Here is an 18,307-nt window from a genome sequence, read left to right on the forward strand (position 1 = left end):
GTGACCACTGTTAATGGTTGTGTCACTCTTTCTGATTGTTTTCTGTTTTACAAAAGTGGAATGATAGAAACACTGTTTTCACCTTGCCTTTTCACTTAGTATCCTAGAATTTTTTCCATGTATGCATAAATATATCCATTTCATGCTTTTTAATGGGTGTATAGTTGATAATATTATCATTTTCCCTCTCTCCCTATTACAGTATTTAGTATCCTTCTTTTGGTCTCCTTCCTCATGACTATTAACATTTCACAGAACACTGGCATAACCAGAAAGTGCAAAATTGTGGTTCATGTTTTTTCTATCATAATTCTGATTGAGAGAAGTTTTAAAGTCTAATGGATAAGATGATATTAATACATTGAAAAATACAAATTAAATGCCATGAGAATTGAGAAAAAGATGACTTGGGGGAGGTTTTAATGGAGAAAGTGGCATTTGAGCCAAACTTTAAGGGATTTGTAGGATCTGCACGTGAAGAGATAAATGGCAAAGAGCTGTCCAGGAGACTGGAATAGTTTAGCAAAAGGAAGGTTGGGGAACAGAGTGATGGTTTATGCTTGGTTGGTATAGAAAAGAGCATGGAGCTTTTGAAGTCTTGATGGTGTTGAATCCTCTGCCATTTTAGTAGCTTTGTCTATTACGGTAGGGAAATTGACGACAATTTCCTTATTTGTAAAGTAGGAATACAATACCTACTTTGCTGAATTGTAATGAGAATTAAATATAATGTTCCTAATATCATCTCTGGCATAAAATCAAGTGCTCAGTACATTCTCTTGTTCTCTTTGGGGGATGGTGTCTGATAGAAATTAGTGCAAGGAGGTTTATGCTCATTTGGAAATCAGTTTTGTTTTTTTAAATTTCATATACTACTTGTCAAAAATATGGTTGAAATAATAAGTGATGTTAGGTTTAAACAACAGCTTGGACTGTAAGTCAGTTAACTTTCTGGAGAGTAACCCCCTTTACAAGCTGCAGTTTATAAATGTTTTGTTTAAATTGTGTGTGTGTGTGTGTGTGTGTGTGTGTGTGGTGGAGGGGTGTCCAAATTGTACCTATCCTTCAGGGCCCAGCTTAAATACCACCTGCTTCACATGGCTGCTTGTCATATTGTTATTTTGTTAAACTTATTATGGAAATTTTCAAGCACAAGTAGAATAGTACAGTACACCCTTGGAGATCTATCATCCATATTCAACAGTGTGTGAAATCTTTATACCCATATTTTACTTTTTTGAATATTTCAAAGCAAATCCCAGACAGTAGCCAGTTTAAGCATAAATTCTCTTACTGATGAGAACTTATTAAAAAATGCAATCTTCTTGCTATTATCACAGCTAACAAAATTCCTTAATATCATCTAATACCCATTCTATATCTAGAATTCCCTGATTTTCTAAAAAGTTTTTTTATAGTTGGTTTGTTAGAATCAGGATTCAAGCAAGGTTTATACAATGTATTTGACTTTTAAGTCTTTTAGTGTATATAATAGTCCTCCCTCTCCTCCTCTTTTAAAAATTTCATTGATAGTGAAATGAGGTGAATTTTTTCTTTTTTCCGTATTCTAGATTGGGCGATTGCTTCCTTGTGTTATCTATTGACTTTGCTCTCTCTCTCTCTCATATTTCTGATAAATCAGTATTTAGATCTAGCAGCTTTATTATTAGATTGATGTTTACTGGGGGAGTTTTTTAGGCAGTAATTCTTCATTGGTGGTACTGTTTTGTATTACATTATGTCATGAGGCATATAATGTCTGCTTGTTCCACTTTTAGGGTGATGGCATATTAAATTACATATAAGAACATTAATTTAGAAATACTGCTTTTGGGGGACTCACTTCATGATATATCTTGGACATTTCACATGTATCTTGGACTCATTAGAGCCACTTTGCGTTATCTAATATTATCTTCATTTCCATCTAAGTTATTTGACCTACTTCTCTCAGGTGATATGTAAAAGCATGAAAAACTAGCATTGATTGAGGTTGTTTTAGTGTGTAGATCTTCTCTAAACAGTATTTTGTTTTTCAAAGAAAAAAAAGAATTTCCATAAGCAGTATTTTATTTCTTAAACTAAACCAATTGAGAGAATGCCTTGTAATACAAGAGACTTTGTAAGGACTCAAATATATGGTGATTCGCCTTTGAGAGAATTCTAAGGAAAAAAAAATACCTTGTCTTATATTTGCATTAAGTAAGTATATATTTACCCTATTTAATCTCCTTGAGAAATATGATATCTGAGATTGATCCTCAAAGAGCTAAAGTATTCTTGCACATAAATATTTGGTTAACTTTTATTTAATGTCTTAATGCTGGTGCTGAAACAATCTTAATTTCTAATCTTAGTTAGAAGATTTGAGCTACGGTCTTTGAAGATTTCTAGTTTCTGGGAGTCTGTATATTGATAACACATTTTTTTGGCCAAGTTTTATTCAAAATGTAAACTTTGACTTTTCCTTAATATAGTCAAGTCAGTTATACAGTACTGTTCTTAATGCTGGTAAAACAAGTATGTAATTCCCCCATGAAGTACATGGACAAATGAGTAGCAAATATCAACAAAATATTTATGGTTCCTGGCTTAGTTACCACCTGAGTGACTTGTCCAACACCACTAGAAACGTGTGTGATTCAATTTGTACCCCCAGATAAATAACAGATTACTAGGTATTGATGGTGGTTCCTAGAGACTTCTAATATTAAGCCTGTGAAGGCTAATGGTCTACCAGAAATACTTACACCTGGATTTACGTTTACCTTTGTCATATGGATAAGAAAAGGCATTGCTAAACAAATGAATTTTGTTGGAAAATTTGCGTAAGTGATTTACTATGCTGAAGAGACTAAGGTATTCTTAAGGACTTTAGTACCTGTTTTCAATGGATACCACTAATGCTCAATGATTATGTTCACTAAAAACAGTCCAAAGAGTATGACTACTAAGAATATTTTATAAGCAGCTTAAGTTACTCTTTGTGTGTATTGACTTATGTGAATCAATTAAGTTTTCATGTAATTTTTTAAAAAATATTTATTTATTAGGGTGCGCCAGGTCTTTGTTGCTGAATGTGGGATCTTTTAGCTGGGACATGCAGGCTTCTTAGTTGCAGCATGCAGACTCTTCAGTTGTGGCACGCTTGAGGGATCTAGTTCCTGGACCAGGGATTGAACCCAGGCCCCCTGCACTGGGAGCATGGAGCCTTACCCAGTGGACCACCAGGGAAGTCCCAGTTTTCATGTAATTTTGTTGTTTTTGTAATGGATGCATGAGGTAGCAGCAGCCTCTAGGTATTAGAGGACCAGTTTGGAGAAGTAGTGCCAATGGGAAGTTGCACTCATTTTATGTTTGGTAAATGTTTTCAGTTGTACAAAAAGTCTGAGGAAAAGTCTTGTTTATGTCTCTATAAAATGAGCATTGTGTATTCATATATATGAAGGCATTTATAAACAGTCACTATCCAGATATTAGATGATTTCATGATCTGAATTTACATTTCATAAAATATAGAATGATTTTTTTCATTCAGTATATATTGAGCATTTTGGTGGCTAAGACACAGTTCCTAGCCCCTTTAACTCCAGAGTTTAATTACTACTATGGCTTTAAAATAGAACTAATTATAAAACTATAAAAATGTAATTGGTGTTATATGCTGGTGCTTTAATACCATTTATTGTAGCTTTAAATGGTTTTTGCCCCCCAACCTATTTTTTATGGTAGGAATATGGTAAGGAATTGGATCAGATGTTACCTAAGAAAATAATGCATATTCTTGGTTCATTACACCAACTATTTGTAAACCTTTTGGCTTACGCATTAGTAAATATGAAAACCCACAAAACTTAACCAAGTTGTTATTTGAAGTACTTGATCTGTTTTTCTCACATAATTAGTAATGTTGTCTACAGAAAAATTTACTAATACTGTTAAATTTTAGAACTTAATAAGACACTCTTCTTTTGCTAGGAAACATCATAACCTCAAAAACGATTAACGTTTGTTTGTTTGTTTATTTGCGGTACGCAGGCCTCTCACTGTTGTGGCCTCTCCTGTTGCAGATGCGCAGGCTCAGTGGCCATGGCTCACGGGCCCAGCCGCTCCGCGGCGTGTGGGATCTTCCCGGACTGGTGCACGAACCCATGTCCCCTGCATCAGCAGGCGGACTCTTCAACCACTGCGCCACCAGGGAAGCCCCAAAAACTATTAACTTTTTAATTTAAATTTACCTCAAGATTACACATGGTCTTGTCCATAGAAAAGTTTCTATTATGTATTTTCTATATTAGCAAATTCTAATTGTTTAAGGAAATAATATTGGAAAACTTCATGGCTTAATAATGCAGACCAAAAAAAAAAACAATGAAGACAGACTTTACACCCCCAAGCAGTATAGTGTGTACTATAATTCTGGGATACATTTTCTTCAAGGGAACTAGTCAGGTCAGTATTATATAACTGATAGCTAGATACTCCATTGCTTGTTGAAAGAAGAGATTGTTCTCTTTCTTCCTTAGGTCTAACCACGCAGGGGAGAGTTGTTAAATTATGTCCAGATTCTTTTCCCTTGCCATCAGGTGACACCAGCGCAGAAATTTTAAGCGTCCTTAGTGGCATATGTGTGACCCCCACCCCTGCAGTTTCATTATGGTTAATATGAAGGTCATTGCAGAAGAATCGAAAGTGTTTATTTTCTTTGTATCTCATTGTTTTGCCTACTTTCTCCTCCATTTGCGTTCTCATAGTTGAAATAAATAACACGCGGGCCTCTCACTGTTGCGGCCTCTCCTGTTGCGGAGCACAGGCTCCAGATGCGCAGGCTCAGCGGCCATGGCTCATGGGCCTAGCCGCTCCGTGGGATGTGGGATCTTCCCGGACCGGGGCACGAACCCGCCTCCCCTGCATCGGCAGGCGGACTCTCAACCACTGCGCCACGAGGGAAGCTCCTATCTTGTTTTTAAAGTCTTTTCCCCATAACCCACCCTGGTCATTGAAAGAAAATAATAAAATAACCTTCATTAAACGTAATCTGAAATTCCCGTTCATTATTAAAATAAAAAATGTACATGGTGAGAGTATAAATGAAAAGGTTGAAAGCAAAGCCCTGATGCTTAACTTTGGGTCTGCTCGAGTTTGAGGGTGAATTATCTGCATTTGATTTTTTGTGTAACAGTCGAGAGTAAATGCGCTAGAGCAGAGGTCAGCAAACTTTGGCCTACAGGCCAGATCTGGCCCACCAACTGTTTTTGTTTGAACTGCTCTCTAGAATTGACTTTTAGAATTTTTAATGGTTGGGGAAAAAAATCAAAAGAAAAATAATATTTTGTGACACATGAAAAAATATGGAATTCAGACTTCACTGTTCATAAATAAAGTTTTATTAGGACACATTCGTGCTCACTCATTTTCTTATTGTCTATGGCTGCTTTTGTGCTATAGATGCACAGTTGAGAAGTTGAGGGACCATATGGCCTGTAAAGCCTAAAATGTATAGTGTCTGGCTCTTTACAGAATAAGTTTGTTGACCCCTGCACTAGGGCATGATTCACCACAAAAGTATGTGGATCCATATAGCTAAGATACCTCTCGCATTTATCCAGAGTTTCTTTACCTTATTACCTTATCTATTTGGACCACGGATGAAAATGTAGAAGTAAGCAAAGAAGGGGCTTTGGTAAAGCTCTGATGCTTTTATTCCTGAGAAGATTTCTTTTTTTTTTTTTTTTTCAGTTTCTCGAATTTATTGTTCTGTCCCTCTCTTTGTCTCTCTTTGTCCCAGTACCATATTGTTTTGATCTCTTTAGTTTTATCATAATTTCAGTTCATGTTATACAGTCATCTTTTAAAACATCAACTTTATCAAGATCTAATTTACATACACTAAAAAGTATATGGTTCACCAATACCAATCAATCTATACACTAATGTAACAACCCCAGAATTAATATACAGAAGTACTTCTTTTCAGGTAATCCTCTCTGCTTTCCAACCCCAAGCAACCACTGATTTGCTTTTTGATGCTACTGATTCATTTTGGAATCACACAATATGCATTCTTTTGTGTGAAGGTTTTTATTCCACATTTGAAGATTCATCCCTGTTGTGGCACTGTTCGCTCCTTTTTATCAATGAGCAGTACACCATCGTATGGCATAACAGTGTGTTTATCCAGTCATCTGTGTAGAGGCGTTTCTGTCATTTCCATTATAAAGATGCTCTAAATAGGTACAGGACTTTATGTGGGCATAGTCTTCATTTCTCTTAGGTAAATGCCTTGGATGCGCATAGCTTGATCACATGGTAAGTGCATGTTTTACTAAATAAGACACTGCCTGAGAAGATTTCTTAAGTCTACTCCTGAGAAGATTTCTTAAGTCTACTCCTTTTTTCCTAATAAAAATCTCCTTTCTTTCATTCATAGATTATACAGATTTATTGTAATAAACTAAAAATTACGATATTTTTAATATTTTTAATAGCTACACTATACTTTATAGATGTGTTATATCACTTAACTATTGTGAGGCAGTTATGCAGCTTATAATTTCAGGATCTGCAAGCAACACTGCTACAAACATCTTTGTACATAAAACTTTTTTGTATTTAGGTTTTCTTTTTAGGATTGATTTTCAAAGTTAGGGAGATGGGCTCAAGATGTACGAACCTGTATATATGATGCCAAATTGCTTTCCTAAGAAAGGATTGTAACTTTAGAATGTGTTTTTGTGTTTGTTGGAGGTAGTTTCCTTCTTAGAGCTTGTTTACTCTTACAAGTCTACCACACTCATCTGAGGCTACAGATTACTACAAATTAAAAGCAACCTAATTAGAAAGGTCAGAAGGGATACTGTATGTTCAGGTCAAGTGATATTTAACCTGACAACAAGGCAGGAGGGTGAAATACTAACAGAAGCATACAAGAAACACAAAACGTTGAGCACCCCAAGAGTCTCAGGAAGTATCAGTTCTTTCTCGAGTAGTATGTAATGATCTTAATAGTAACTAGTTATTTGTTTAGCACTTTTTATTAATTGTTCACAAAACGCTTTTGGATACATTATCTAGTTTGATCTTCACAACAGATAAGTAAGATTTAGAGGTTAGACAACGGGCAAAAGTTAAAACTCGAACTCATATTCTGAATTAAAATCACATACTATTTGTACTCTACCACATTATCTTAAATATAAAATTTGTCCATTATTCTTTCTTCAGGATTGCAGAATAATGAATCCATTTTAGAACTATTTCCATCCTAAATAATAAGAATCTTATGTTTTTGGCCCTAGTGGAATAATTCTTAATAAGGACAGCCTGTCCTCAGAGGATACAGGTAAATAAGATGTCACATGGGAGATTTTTTTTTTTTTAATGACTGTAATTGGTGTGATCTTTGTATGTTGAGCCCAGATTTCAGGGCTTAATGTCATTTAGTGTGTGTTCATAAATTGAATTATGAACTCAAAATTATATGGCTGCATTGTCAAGTTGGTAGGATTTAAATTTGAAGCATTCTTAAGAAATTAGAACACCTCTTTAGGTGATTGAAAATATCAATACATGATTCCTGATAACATGTCAGCAGTATCTCAAAGCTTTCAAAGGATTGGCCATTAGGTTTGGGAAGCAGTTGATGCTTGGAAGAAGTTGAGGCTGTAATGGGATGGGAAATCTAGAAAATACAAGGTCTATAAAATGTAAGGTTTAAAGAAAGTGAAATCACAAATGTAAATCATCTTAAGAAAAAGAATATAAAGGACATCGAGTCTAGGGCAATATGGAGACCCTAGGAATTATTTAAATAGAAAAATAAAATGGACGCTGCCCAAATTTAGGAAATTTTAAAGAAACAAGGGAAATCAAAGATGGTTTGAGCAGACCATGCTAGACATTAGAATGAATTGTGTCATGTGAGATGTAGAACTTTGATTGCATGACTGAGAAGTGTAGGACACATTTGGACTAAGATTCCTTTACTTAATCAGATAATTGGGGGGCCCTCCAAACTATATATGTATTTAAGGATGTACAGTTGTTCCTCAGTATCTGCAGGGTATTGGTTCCAGGTGCCTCCCCAGCCCAATACCAAAATCTGAGGATGTTCACGTTCATTGTATAAAATGGTGTAGCATTTGCATATAACCTGTGTGCATACTAGGGTATACTTTAAATCATTTCTAGATTACTTATAATACCTAATACAATGTAAATGCTTTGTAAATAGTTGTAAATACAATGTCAGTGCTATGTATTGATAAATAATTACTAGCCCTCAGGGAATTTAATTCCCTGCTTTTTGGAACTTTCTGGAATTTTTTTTTTTTAAATACTTTTGATCCCTGATTGGTGAAACCTGCAGATGTGGAACTCATGGATATAGAGGGCCAACTGTATAATGTTGTGTGATATACGAGTATTTTGATCTCAAACTGAGTTTTGTTTTAAATCACTAGGTGTCATGATGGTATGGCTAGAGATATTTTTTATAGTAGGTATTGGTTGTACATGTAAATTGGTTCATCTACATATGTTATCAAACCCATAATAAAATTTTTGCTTTACATGGGCTTATGTGTTTTGAAGAAATTGAGAGGAAAAACTAGTCCTTTGTACTTATGCACATACTTAGCATTTCTGGTGCTCTTAATTCCTTCCTGATTTGAGTTTCCATCTGGTACCCTTTTCCTTTAGCCTAAGAATTTTTTAAAGGGATTTTCTGAGGTGGAAGTCTGTTTAACAAATTTTATTTTCCTTTTATTTAAAAATGTCTTTTAGTCTTTATTCTTGAAGGAGATTTCCATCAGATAAAAATTCTAGGTTAGCGTTTTTCTTTCAGCCCTCTAAAGTCTGTCCTTTTTATTCTGGTCCCCATTGTTTTAGTGCGAAGTCAGTCATCATTTTTCCCCTTTTTGTAATGTTTTTCCTCTCGCTGCTTTCAGGATTTTCTCTTTGATTTTCAGCACTTTTATTATGATGTGCGTGGATGTGGGGTCTCGTTTTTGTTTTTCCTGTTTATCTTGCCTGGGGTTCGCTGAGCATCTTTTTTTTTGCGGCACGCGGGCCTCTCACTGTTCCGGCCTCTCCCGTTGCAGAGCACAGGCTCCGGACGCGCAGGCTCAGCGGCCATGGCTCACGGGCCTAGCCGCTCCGCGGCATGTGGGATCTTCCCGGACCGGGTCACGAACCCGTGTTCCCTGCATCGGCAGGCGGACTCTCAACCACTGCGCCACCAGGGAAGCCCCTCACTGAGCATCTTGAATCCGTAAATTTTGCTTTCATCAAGTTTAGGGGAATTTCTGGCCCTTGTTTTTATTTGATTGCGATGTTGGGTCTTCGTTGCTTCGCGCTGGCTTTCTCTAGTTGCAGCAAGCGGGGGCTACTCTTTGTTGTGTTGGCAGCCTTCTCATTGCGGTGGCTTCTCTTGTTGCGGAGCACAGGCTCTAGGCACGCGGGCTTCGGTAGTTATGGCTCGCAGACTCTAGAGCGCAGGCTAAGGAGCTGTGGCGCACGGGCTTAGTTGCTCCGCGGCATTTGGGATCTTCCCAGACCAGGGATCTAACCCTTGTCTCCTGCATTGGCAGGCAGATTCCCAACCACTGCACCACCATGGAAGTCCTGTGTTATTTGTAGATTTTTTTGATGACAGCCATTCTGATAGTTGTGAGGTGATATCTCTGTTGTTTTGATTTGCATTTTTCTAATAATTAGTGATGTTGAGCATCTTTTCATGTGCCTGTTAGACATCTGTATTTCTTCTCTGGAAAAATGTCTATTCTGGTCTTCTGCCCATTTTTTGATTGGGGTGTGTGTTTTTTTTGGCTGGGGGTGGGGTTTTTTTTTTTAATTGAGTTGTATTGGCTGTTTATTTTGGATATTAACCCCTTGTTAGTCATATCATTTGCAATTATTTTCTCCCATTCTGTTGGTTGTCTTTTCAGTTTATTGATGATTTCTTTTGCTATGCAAAAGCTTTTAAGTTTAATTAGGTCCCATTTGTTTATTTTTGCTTTTACTTTGTCTTAGGAGACAGATCCAAAAAATATTGCTGCGATTTATGTCAGAAGTTCTCTTCCAAGAGTTTTATGATTTCAAGTCTTACATTTAGGTCTTTAATCCATTTTGAGCTTTTTTTTTAATATGGTATGAGATAATGTTCTAATCTCATTGTTTTATAATACATGTAGCTGTCCAGTTTTCCCAGCACCACTTGCTGAAGAGACTGTCTTCTTTCCATGTATACTCTTGCCTCCTTTGTTATATAGATTAATTGACCGTAAGTGCATGGGTTTATTTCTGGGCTCTCTTCTGTTCCATTGATGTATGTGTTTGTGCCATTTCCATGCTGTTTTGATTATTGTAGGGAAAGGAATTATTCTTAAGGAAACCTCTGGATATTATAATTACTCTCACAGCAGATTATATGTTGCTTTGAGGTAGAACTGGATCACCACTTAAAAAAATTTTTTTATCATTGTTATAAGATCCACAAATAATGAAATTCTGAGAAATTTTGAGAAATCTTAAAGACGTAGTGCAAAGTAATAATTTTGTAATAGGAATTACAACATTTTTTTTTAAAAGAAGATAATTGGGGAGTTCCCTGGAGGTCCAGTGGTTAAGACTCCACGCTTCCACGGCAGGGGGCAGGCATCCAATCCCTAGTCCGGGAACTAAGATTCCGCATGCGGCGCAGCATGGCCAAAAAAAAAAAGGTAACTGTATTTTAGCACGTGAGCTCACTTCTTTTCTTTTGCGCAGGAAACTAGTAGGGGTTTCTTTTGGCACACAGAATAATCCAGGAACCGTTGACCCCAGGTTTCCCACAAATTTTAGTGTAGATTGCTGTGGTGCTCTATTTAGGAAAACCTGTCTTTATAGAGAAATGGATTCTTGTCCATCTTAGCTCATGCTGTAACATCAGTAATAGCAGCAGTGTAATATAAAAATAGTTGATGCAGTCTGTTTTTCAAATTTTTCTTTCTACTAATGTTTCTTTTTGTTATTTAACAGGTTTGATCTGTGGATGAAATGAATCATGATTTTCAAGCTCTTGCATTAGAATCTCGGGGAATGGGAGAGGTAAATATTTACGAATACTAAGAATGTATACCTCACTTTGATTATTTGAGCCATTGAGACTTGTTTTTTAACCGTAAGTCTCCTTGAAAATAGTGGTTGTATCTTCCAAATGATGTGGGCTTTTAAAATCTGTGGTTGTGGGATTTTCAGCTTTTTTTTTTAACTTCTAGCAGGAATTTTAGTGAGGTTATTTGTGTCTAGTTGATTTGATTGACCTAATAATGTCTTCTATTTTGGTAATGGACCATAATTACTTTGATCAGAAAAGAGCCTTCCTTGATCTTTGTCCTGCTGTTTTATATATGTATGCTATGTTTGCTTTAGCCACACTTAATTGTTCACTGTTCTTTCTTACAAAAATTTCTCCTTGTTCATTGTTTGCTTAATAAACTTCTAATCCTCTGCAGGACTCTACTGAAAAAGACTCTTTATTGTCCCATTGATATCTGCAGTAAAATTAATTACTTCTTCATCTGACTTCTCATGGATCTTTGTACATACTTTTATTATATTACTGGTTACAGTTTATTTGTTTTATATTAGTCTCCTCTGTAGATTGTTAGCTTTGAATGACTAGGGCACAGTGGGCACTCTAAGATTTTGGCTTTTATCAGTCCTGTTAATCTATGATTTTCATTGGGGCATCCCATTTAACCTCACCATTACATAATTTAAGACATCAAAACTACTTAGTTTTCCATATACCTAATGAATATTTAGAAAACTTTAATTGATTATGAAAACCTTGCGGTCACATTTTGTTTTGTCATGTTCTGTAGTACTAACATAGTGTGGACTTTGATAATAGAAAATAACCGTGAACAGACCTAAGATGTGTAATTAACCGCTTGCTCCTGGAGATTATTTTACTTTGGTAGACCTTCATGAGACTCACTCCATCCAATGCTGTGCTCTTCAGATGCAGAAAAAGAGTCCAGTCACTCTTCTGGGCCACAAGAGGGCACCCTGCAGCTAGCTAACCCTCCCCTTCTTCAGAACAGCGTTTTCCAAAGAGTTTGTCATTTTCAGAGGACTGATTTAAGGGTGAGTTAAGGTGCTTAAGCATGAGTATTGCCAAAGTAAACTTGTTAGTCCAGCGCTTAAGGTAAAACTCTGGGCCCTAAGAAAATTTGAGAGAGGGAATAATTTTTTAGTTAAAAAACCTTGTAGCTTCACTGCGGTGCAGTGGCGGCTTAGGCATTATTTACACTATGGGTGAATAAAAAGAAGCAGTTGAAAAGGGCTTTTGTTTTTTTTCCCTGTTACTTATTTTCTTTGGTCTTTAGAAAGCAGAATAACATATCTTAAAAGCAGGTTTGAACAGTGCTTCAGCCTAGTCTGTGACAAACTTGAACTTGATTTTCTTAAAGACCAGATAAAGTCACACCCTTACCTTGATTCTGTTTAGACCCCACGACACTTTACTTTGCAGATCTACACTGTGTATGTATTTACAGATTGGCTCTTTTTTTTCCTCCCTTTTTAAGTAGTATTTGATAAACCCAAAGACATGTTGGCAGTTTAAAAAAAAAATGTCATGACCAGAAACAGTAGTTGAGAGAGTTTAGGTATTTGGGGGGTGGAGGGAGGGGTATTTGAGGTTTTTGGAGAAGAGAGGCTGGTTTTAATAGCATGTTAAATGATCTAAGCTTAAATCTAGGCTTTTCTTAATGGGAATGTCAGATATGCAGAGTAAAAATGGCTAGGGTTAGGCTGTCTGGTTTTTTGGCAGGTAGCAGCAGGTCAGTGCTTCTGTGACCTTCATCTATTAAAAATGTATTTTTAAATAAGCTGTTATTCACTAATTAAATTTTTTTCTTAACAGTTTACCAACTAATTCTGTTACCTCTAAGAGATAGCTAAGAAACCTATTGAGGTTTCTGTCTCTGGGTTCTCTCTCCCACAAGCCTTTCTATCTTTCCTCATCTCGCAGGCAGCAGGGAACCTTCTGGGATTTCCTTCTTTGCCTGTCTCTCTCTCACCAGTCTTCTCCTCCTTTCCTGACAGGTGAGGTTTTTTGTTTTATCCCAGAATTCATTCATTTTAATAACCTAAAAGCAGCCTTGAGTTTCTGGCTCTTGAGTTTTCTAAAATTGCTCGTTTATTTTTTTTAATGCGACATCCTTTTCTAATATATTGCCCTATCTTGACTTTTTCTTTAAAAATAAAGCTTTACTTATTATGTCTTAAGTTGCTGTAAATCTATAATGTACAAAGCACTGCATTACATACAGGGTTATTTTCAAATGTACTGGGTTATGTAGATCATGGTAGCTTTCACTGACTCATCATCAGAAGGGCGGTTTCTTCTAGTTGTTCATCCAGAGTAGGAACAGATTTGTATTCATCCATTCATAAACTCATCCTTTCCAATTTTTTCCATAGCACATTTTTGTCAAAAGGCCTAACAGTTTGTGTTATGTCACATGGCTTAAAAAGAACAAAGCTAACCCATAGGCGGTTGAACTCAGCTTCATTAGTATGGTGTTTTAAAACTATACTGCAGAGACACATACCTTTATTTTTATATATAAAAATTAAACAGGAACTTTGTGTGTGTGTGTGTGTGTGTATGGAAAAAGAGGCTCCTGCCTGAAATTCTTTAGGGAACCCAGAATTTAACTTTAAATCACTGAGTTAATGTGTTTTGGGGGAGTATTTTCATAGCTTAGTATGATAAAGCTCCCTCCTTTCTTTTCTGACACAGTAATATTTAAAGAAAACATTAGAGAAAATTTATGTACTAAGATCCCAGGTAGTATGGTGAAGTGGAAAATGTACTGGAGAGAAGAGTAAGGAGACTTCTGTTTTCTCTCAGATCTATCATTAGTGCTATGTATTTCTCTCAGATCTATCACTAGTGATACAGCACTAGTGATCTATCACTAGTGCTATATCACTAGTGAGAAAGACTGACTTCTTTGAAGGTAGTAATAAGAATAGCCTTTTGTATGAATCACATATACCTCCCAAATGCTCTAGCTCTGATCTGAGCTGTTAGGAATAACTGGAATGGAAATCAGCTGTTTTAAATAGCTGATTATCGCCAATGTCTATAAATCCCTATCTTAGACATTCTATCATAAACTTTATCCACTCTAATGAATTCCCACATTATATAGTCTGAATATCCTGATAACATCTTGAACTGTTTTATTTTTTTCATTATGGCTAGTCGTGGCCTAATAACTGAATATTTTTAGAAATATTGATGAGTTAGACTATGATTGGAAAGAACCATCTTCTGTGGTAGTTAAGTGTAAAGAAAATGGGCTTTAGAATTAAACAGTTATGGTTTCAGCTCCTAATGCTGCCACTTACTAGCTATATATGTAATCTTACATGTAATCTTGGATAGTTTATTTAACTTCTGATTCTGTTTCCTTACGCAAAATGTGACTTTATTAGGCAACTTTTTTATTGATGTAAGTAGTGTAGTTTCATGATCCCCCAGGATACTCAGATTTAAAAAGAAGGCAAACAGCTATAGACAAGATTTTTGTAATGAATACTCTTATAATCATTTAAAATAATCAACCAATTAAATGTTGCTGGCCAGCATGTTACTCATGTTTTAGAATCTTAAAGGATTCATACTTTTCGTAGTGAAGATATGTAATATGTATGTTTGCCACGTGCTAGATGCTGTTCTAAGTAGTTTACTTACATTATTTCATTATTGCCTCATAGAAAACTCTATAACAGTAGCTTTATTATTATCCTTATTTTACAGATGAAGAAACTGAGGCTCAGAACAGTTATTTAACTGGCCCAATACCAAGTAACAGTGCTTGAACAGCAGTTTGAACTCTTGAGTGCCTTGACTGTTTACAGTACTGCTTCCCATTGGAAGTGATGACATCTAATAATATTTGCTGCTGATATTAAGGGATATTGGGAATGTAGAAGATTTGGGGAAGTAGTATGATTTGAAAACATTAAGTATTGATATCTTTCATCAACGGAAAAGATTAAAGTCTGGAAAAGCACCATTCTGGAGTTCTCTTGTGGCTGTTGTTCTACACACTTGGTTATTAGCATCTATGCCTGCCTATCTTTTATGAACTTCCATTGTAAATAGAGTCACCTTACATCCTAATTTGCCCAGACTGTCCAGATACGTGTTTTCGTGGCATAATTGTTAATAGCACTCCCTTTCTCAGGAGTGTCCCAGTTTGGATGTTATATGAACACTATAATGTAGACATAGAGCCTTCAAGTTCTTTTAATTCTTAGGATTATATTAATTTGGTTGACTTGGTGATTTTACATAACAATTTTTTTTTTTTTTTTTGTGGTACGTGGGCCTCTCACTGCTGTGGCCTCTCCCGTTGCGGAGCACAGGCTCCGGACGCACAGGCCCAGCGGCCACGGCTCACGGGCCTAGCCGCTCCGCGGCATGTGGGATCTTCCCAGACCGGGGCACGAACCCGTGTCCCCTGCATTGGCAGGCGGACTCTCAACCACTGCACTACCAGGGAAGCCCTTACATAACAATTTGTATTAGAAAAATCTGAAGTGTAAATGCACCTCATAGTATAAATTCTAGCAGGAATTTTAATAATTATTTATTTTGCGGTAGTATACTATCGTGTTGACTGATTTCTTTGGAGATGGAAAAGGGCAAGCCATAAGTGCTTCTTGAAGGAAGAACTAATAAACTGGTGGATAGTGGAGGGATGAATTTGTATGTCCACCCAATCATTTCTGAGTTGGAATGATGGAGGAGTAGGTTGACAAGAAATACTGAATTGCTTGACCTTGGTTTAGAGCTTTTGTGAATTAGGGAACTAATTTGAAACAGTATTGGATAATATGTTTTACAGATCTTCAAGATCTCTTAGCCCTTGTTTTTGTGCTCTCCCATTTCTACTATAGTAAAAGAGTCTCCAGGGGCAAAACACTTTTATTGCTATTCCAACCTTTGTACCACTTAATCTTTTCTTTTTTTTTTTAACTGTTCTATCCTGGATATCCTGAATTGTTGCCTCCCCCTATATTTAGTCCATTTTAACTTAATTCTTGGTCACAAGCCAGTAGTTTCTCTAAAAATATTTGAAATCAGTGTCTATACTGTCACAGCTGTTTCTAGAATGGTGATAAGGGCCTTTGTTAGGAAAAGTGTTAATTTTATTAACTACTAAATTGTTTGCCGGTCCGTGATAACTTATAAATGTTTGCAAAATGAAGAGACATTCATAGCCCAGTGCCTGGCAGAAAGTAAGCACACTGGGTAAGTGCTTGACATAGACTCCCCCCCGCCCCCAGCTTTACAGTTTGGGTGTCAAAGCAGTGATCTATGAACTACTACTGTACTGCATGGAATCTTATCCCAAAAGACTGGAATAGGCCCCTCAAGAAGATTCTATTATTTCTTTTACCTCAGAAGATTAGTTTGTTTCAGCCGCTTCTGTGTCTGTAATAAATGCTTCTACTAAGTTGTTATAACTTCATTTCTGATTTCTTATTTGTTATCCTTATTTTGCTATTAAAACATTTTTCTTTATGAAGTATGGGATAAAAGCATTATTTGCTTAGAAGCCATTTCCTTCTGCCTGAAATGGCTTATTTATACAGTACTTCAAAGGGATTAACTTGGGTTTTACTATGAATAAATGTTCAATTATTTAAATATATCAAGTGCAGTGTTTTAGTACTGTATTATCAGATTTACATTTTGTTTGAATATTTTCATGAAACTTTTATAGTGAGATTTTTAAAAATCGCAGCAACAGAGGTTGTATTTTACCGAGATCTTTATTAGAGCAGATTATTGTTTTAAATGTCTATACTTTAGGGAATTACCTGGTGGTCCAGTGGTTAAGGCTCCACCCTTCCACTGCAGGGGCACAAGTTAGATCCCTGGTCATGGAACTAGGATCCCTCAAGCCATGCAGCGTGGCCAAAATAAGTGAATAAAATCTTTGAAAATAATAAAAATAAGTAAATAAAATGTCTATAATACAAATCATTTGCAGCTCAGGAAGATCCTAACATGCAAAAAGTTTTCTTTCTTAAAATAGCAGTAAAATTAACAGTATTTAGTTTAGCAAAAGATCCTCGGGATATATGCCCAAATTGAATTTTCCCTCCTCCCTCTAAAGCTGCTTATCCTGTTTTTTTTTTTTCTGTTTTGGTCAGTAGTATCATTTACCTCATTACCCACATTTTAAACTTTTATTCTTTTTATCAACCTCCCCTTATTTTAAAAAAATATTTATTTATTTGTTTGTTTATTTGGCTGTGTCGGGTCTTAGTTGCAGCATGCAGGATCTTCGTTGCTGTGTGCGGGACTTTTTAGTTGCAGCATGCACACTCTTAGTTGCGGCATGTGGGATCTAGTTCCCTGACCAGGGATCGAACCTAGGCCCCTTGCATTGGGATCTTGGAGCTGTAGCTGCTGGACCACCAGGGGAGTCCCAGACCTCCCCTTATTTTTATTCATATTCTGTTGACTCTCCTGAATGTTTCTGAAATCCATTTTATTTTCTCAGTTCTTTCTGCCAGTTGTTTCAGTTCTTGTCGTCTTGGCTTTGTTGTAATTCTCCTTAACGATTTCTTTGCCTCTAGTCTAGAATATCCATTATTCTTAGAACTTACAACTTGAATTGTTTTCTGAAACACAGTGTCACTCTTCTGCCATCCTCTCTTGAGCCCTGTTGCTTCACTGTAATATACTGTTGATATTTCTTTAGCGTGTCTTTGAGGTTCCTCATAGTCTGCCTAGATAGCTTTAACAACATCAGCTTCCACATCTGTTCCTCCATCTCACACCCTATTCTACAAACTGCATTTTCTCAAGTTGTGCCTCTGTTCATAATTTCTTGTGTCCTCCCCACCTTACATTCACACTTTAAACCCCCAACACACATACAGTCTTATCTCTCAGACCCAATTCAGGTTTCACCTAAGTTCATTTTATTATGGTTAGTTTATATTTGTGAGCTCTCTAAAGATAAGGTCACCAGGCCCTTAAGGAGGCAAACACAGGTAATTTAGTGTGATAAGTGTAGTAATAGAAGTATATACAGGTTTGATTATGAGGACCTAATTATGGGCTGAGAGGGATGGGTGTCTTACAAATGCTTATTTAAATGTCAAATGCATGTTTTAGAAACCAGTCTGTACTTTTCAAACAAACATATCCTCAGTTTGCCTTCTCTGAGTGTCAGGAAAGGTAGAGAGGGGAGACTTGGATGAACGTTAAAGTCTCATTAGG

At 36.4% G+C, this 18,307-nt stretch overlaps 1 protein-coding gene across 15 annotated transcripts in view; it reads left to right on the plus strand.

The window, feature by feature from the left end:
• The window catches only part of PUM2 (pumilio RNA binding family member 2), a 91,715-nt gene that overhangs the window by 9,912 nt on the left and 63,496 nt on the right, over positions 1-18,307 (plus strand). For 8 of the 15 annotated variants that reach the window (XM_089923400.1, XM_089923401.1, XM_022574371.2 and 5 more), the window contains exon 1: positions 11,095-12,132. In XM_089923400.1, the coding sequence (XP_089779526.1) occupies positions 11,992-12,132 (141 nt within the window). In that variant the 5' untranslated portion in view covers positions 11,095-11,991. The other 7 variants (XM_089923403.1, XM_022574365.3, XM_022574367.3 and 4 more) reach the window with 3 other exon arrangements.

This window comes from Delphinapterus leucas, chromosome 13 (genome assembly GCF_059928025.1).
Source record: "Delphinapterus leucas isolate spDelLeu-1000000601 "Yukka" chromosome 13, BTC_Dleu_Yukka2, whole genome shotgun sequence".
NCBI classification, from domain to species: Eukaryota; Metazoa; Chordata; class Mammalia; order Artiodactyla; family Monodontidae; genus Delphinapterus; species Delphinapterus leucas.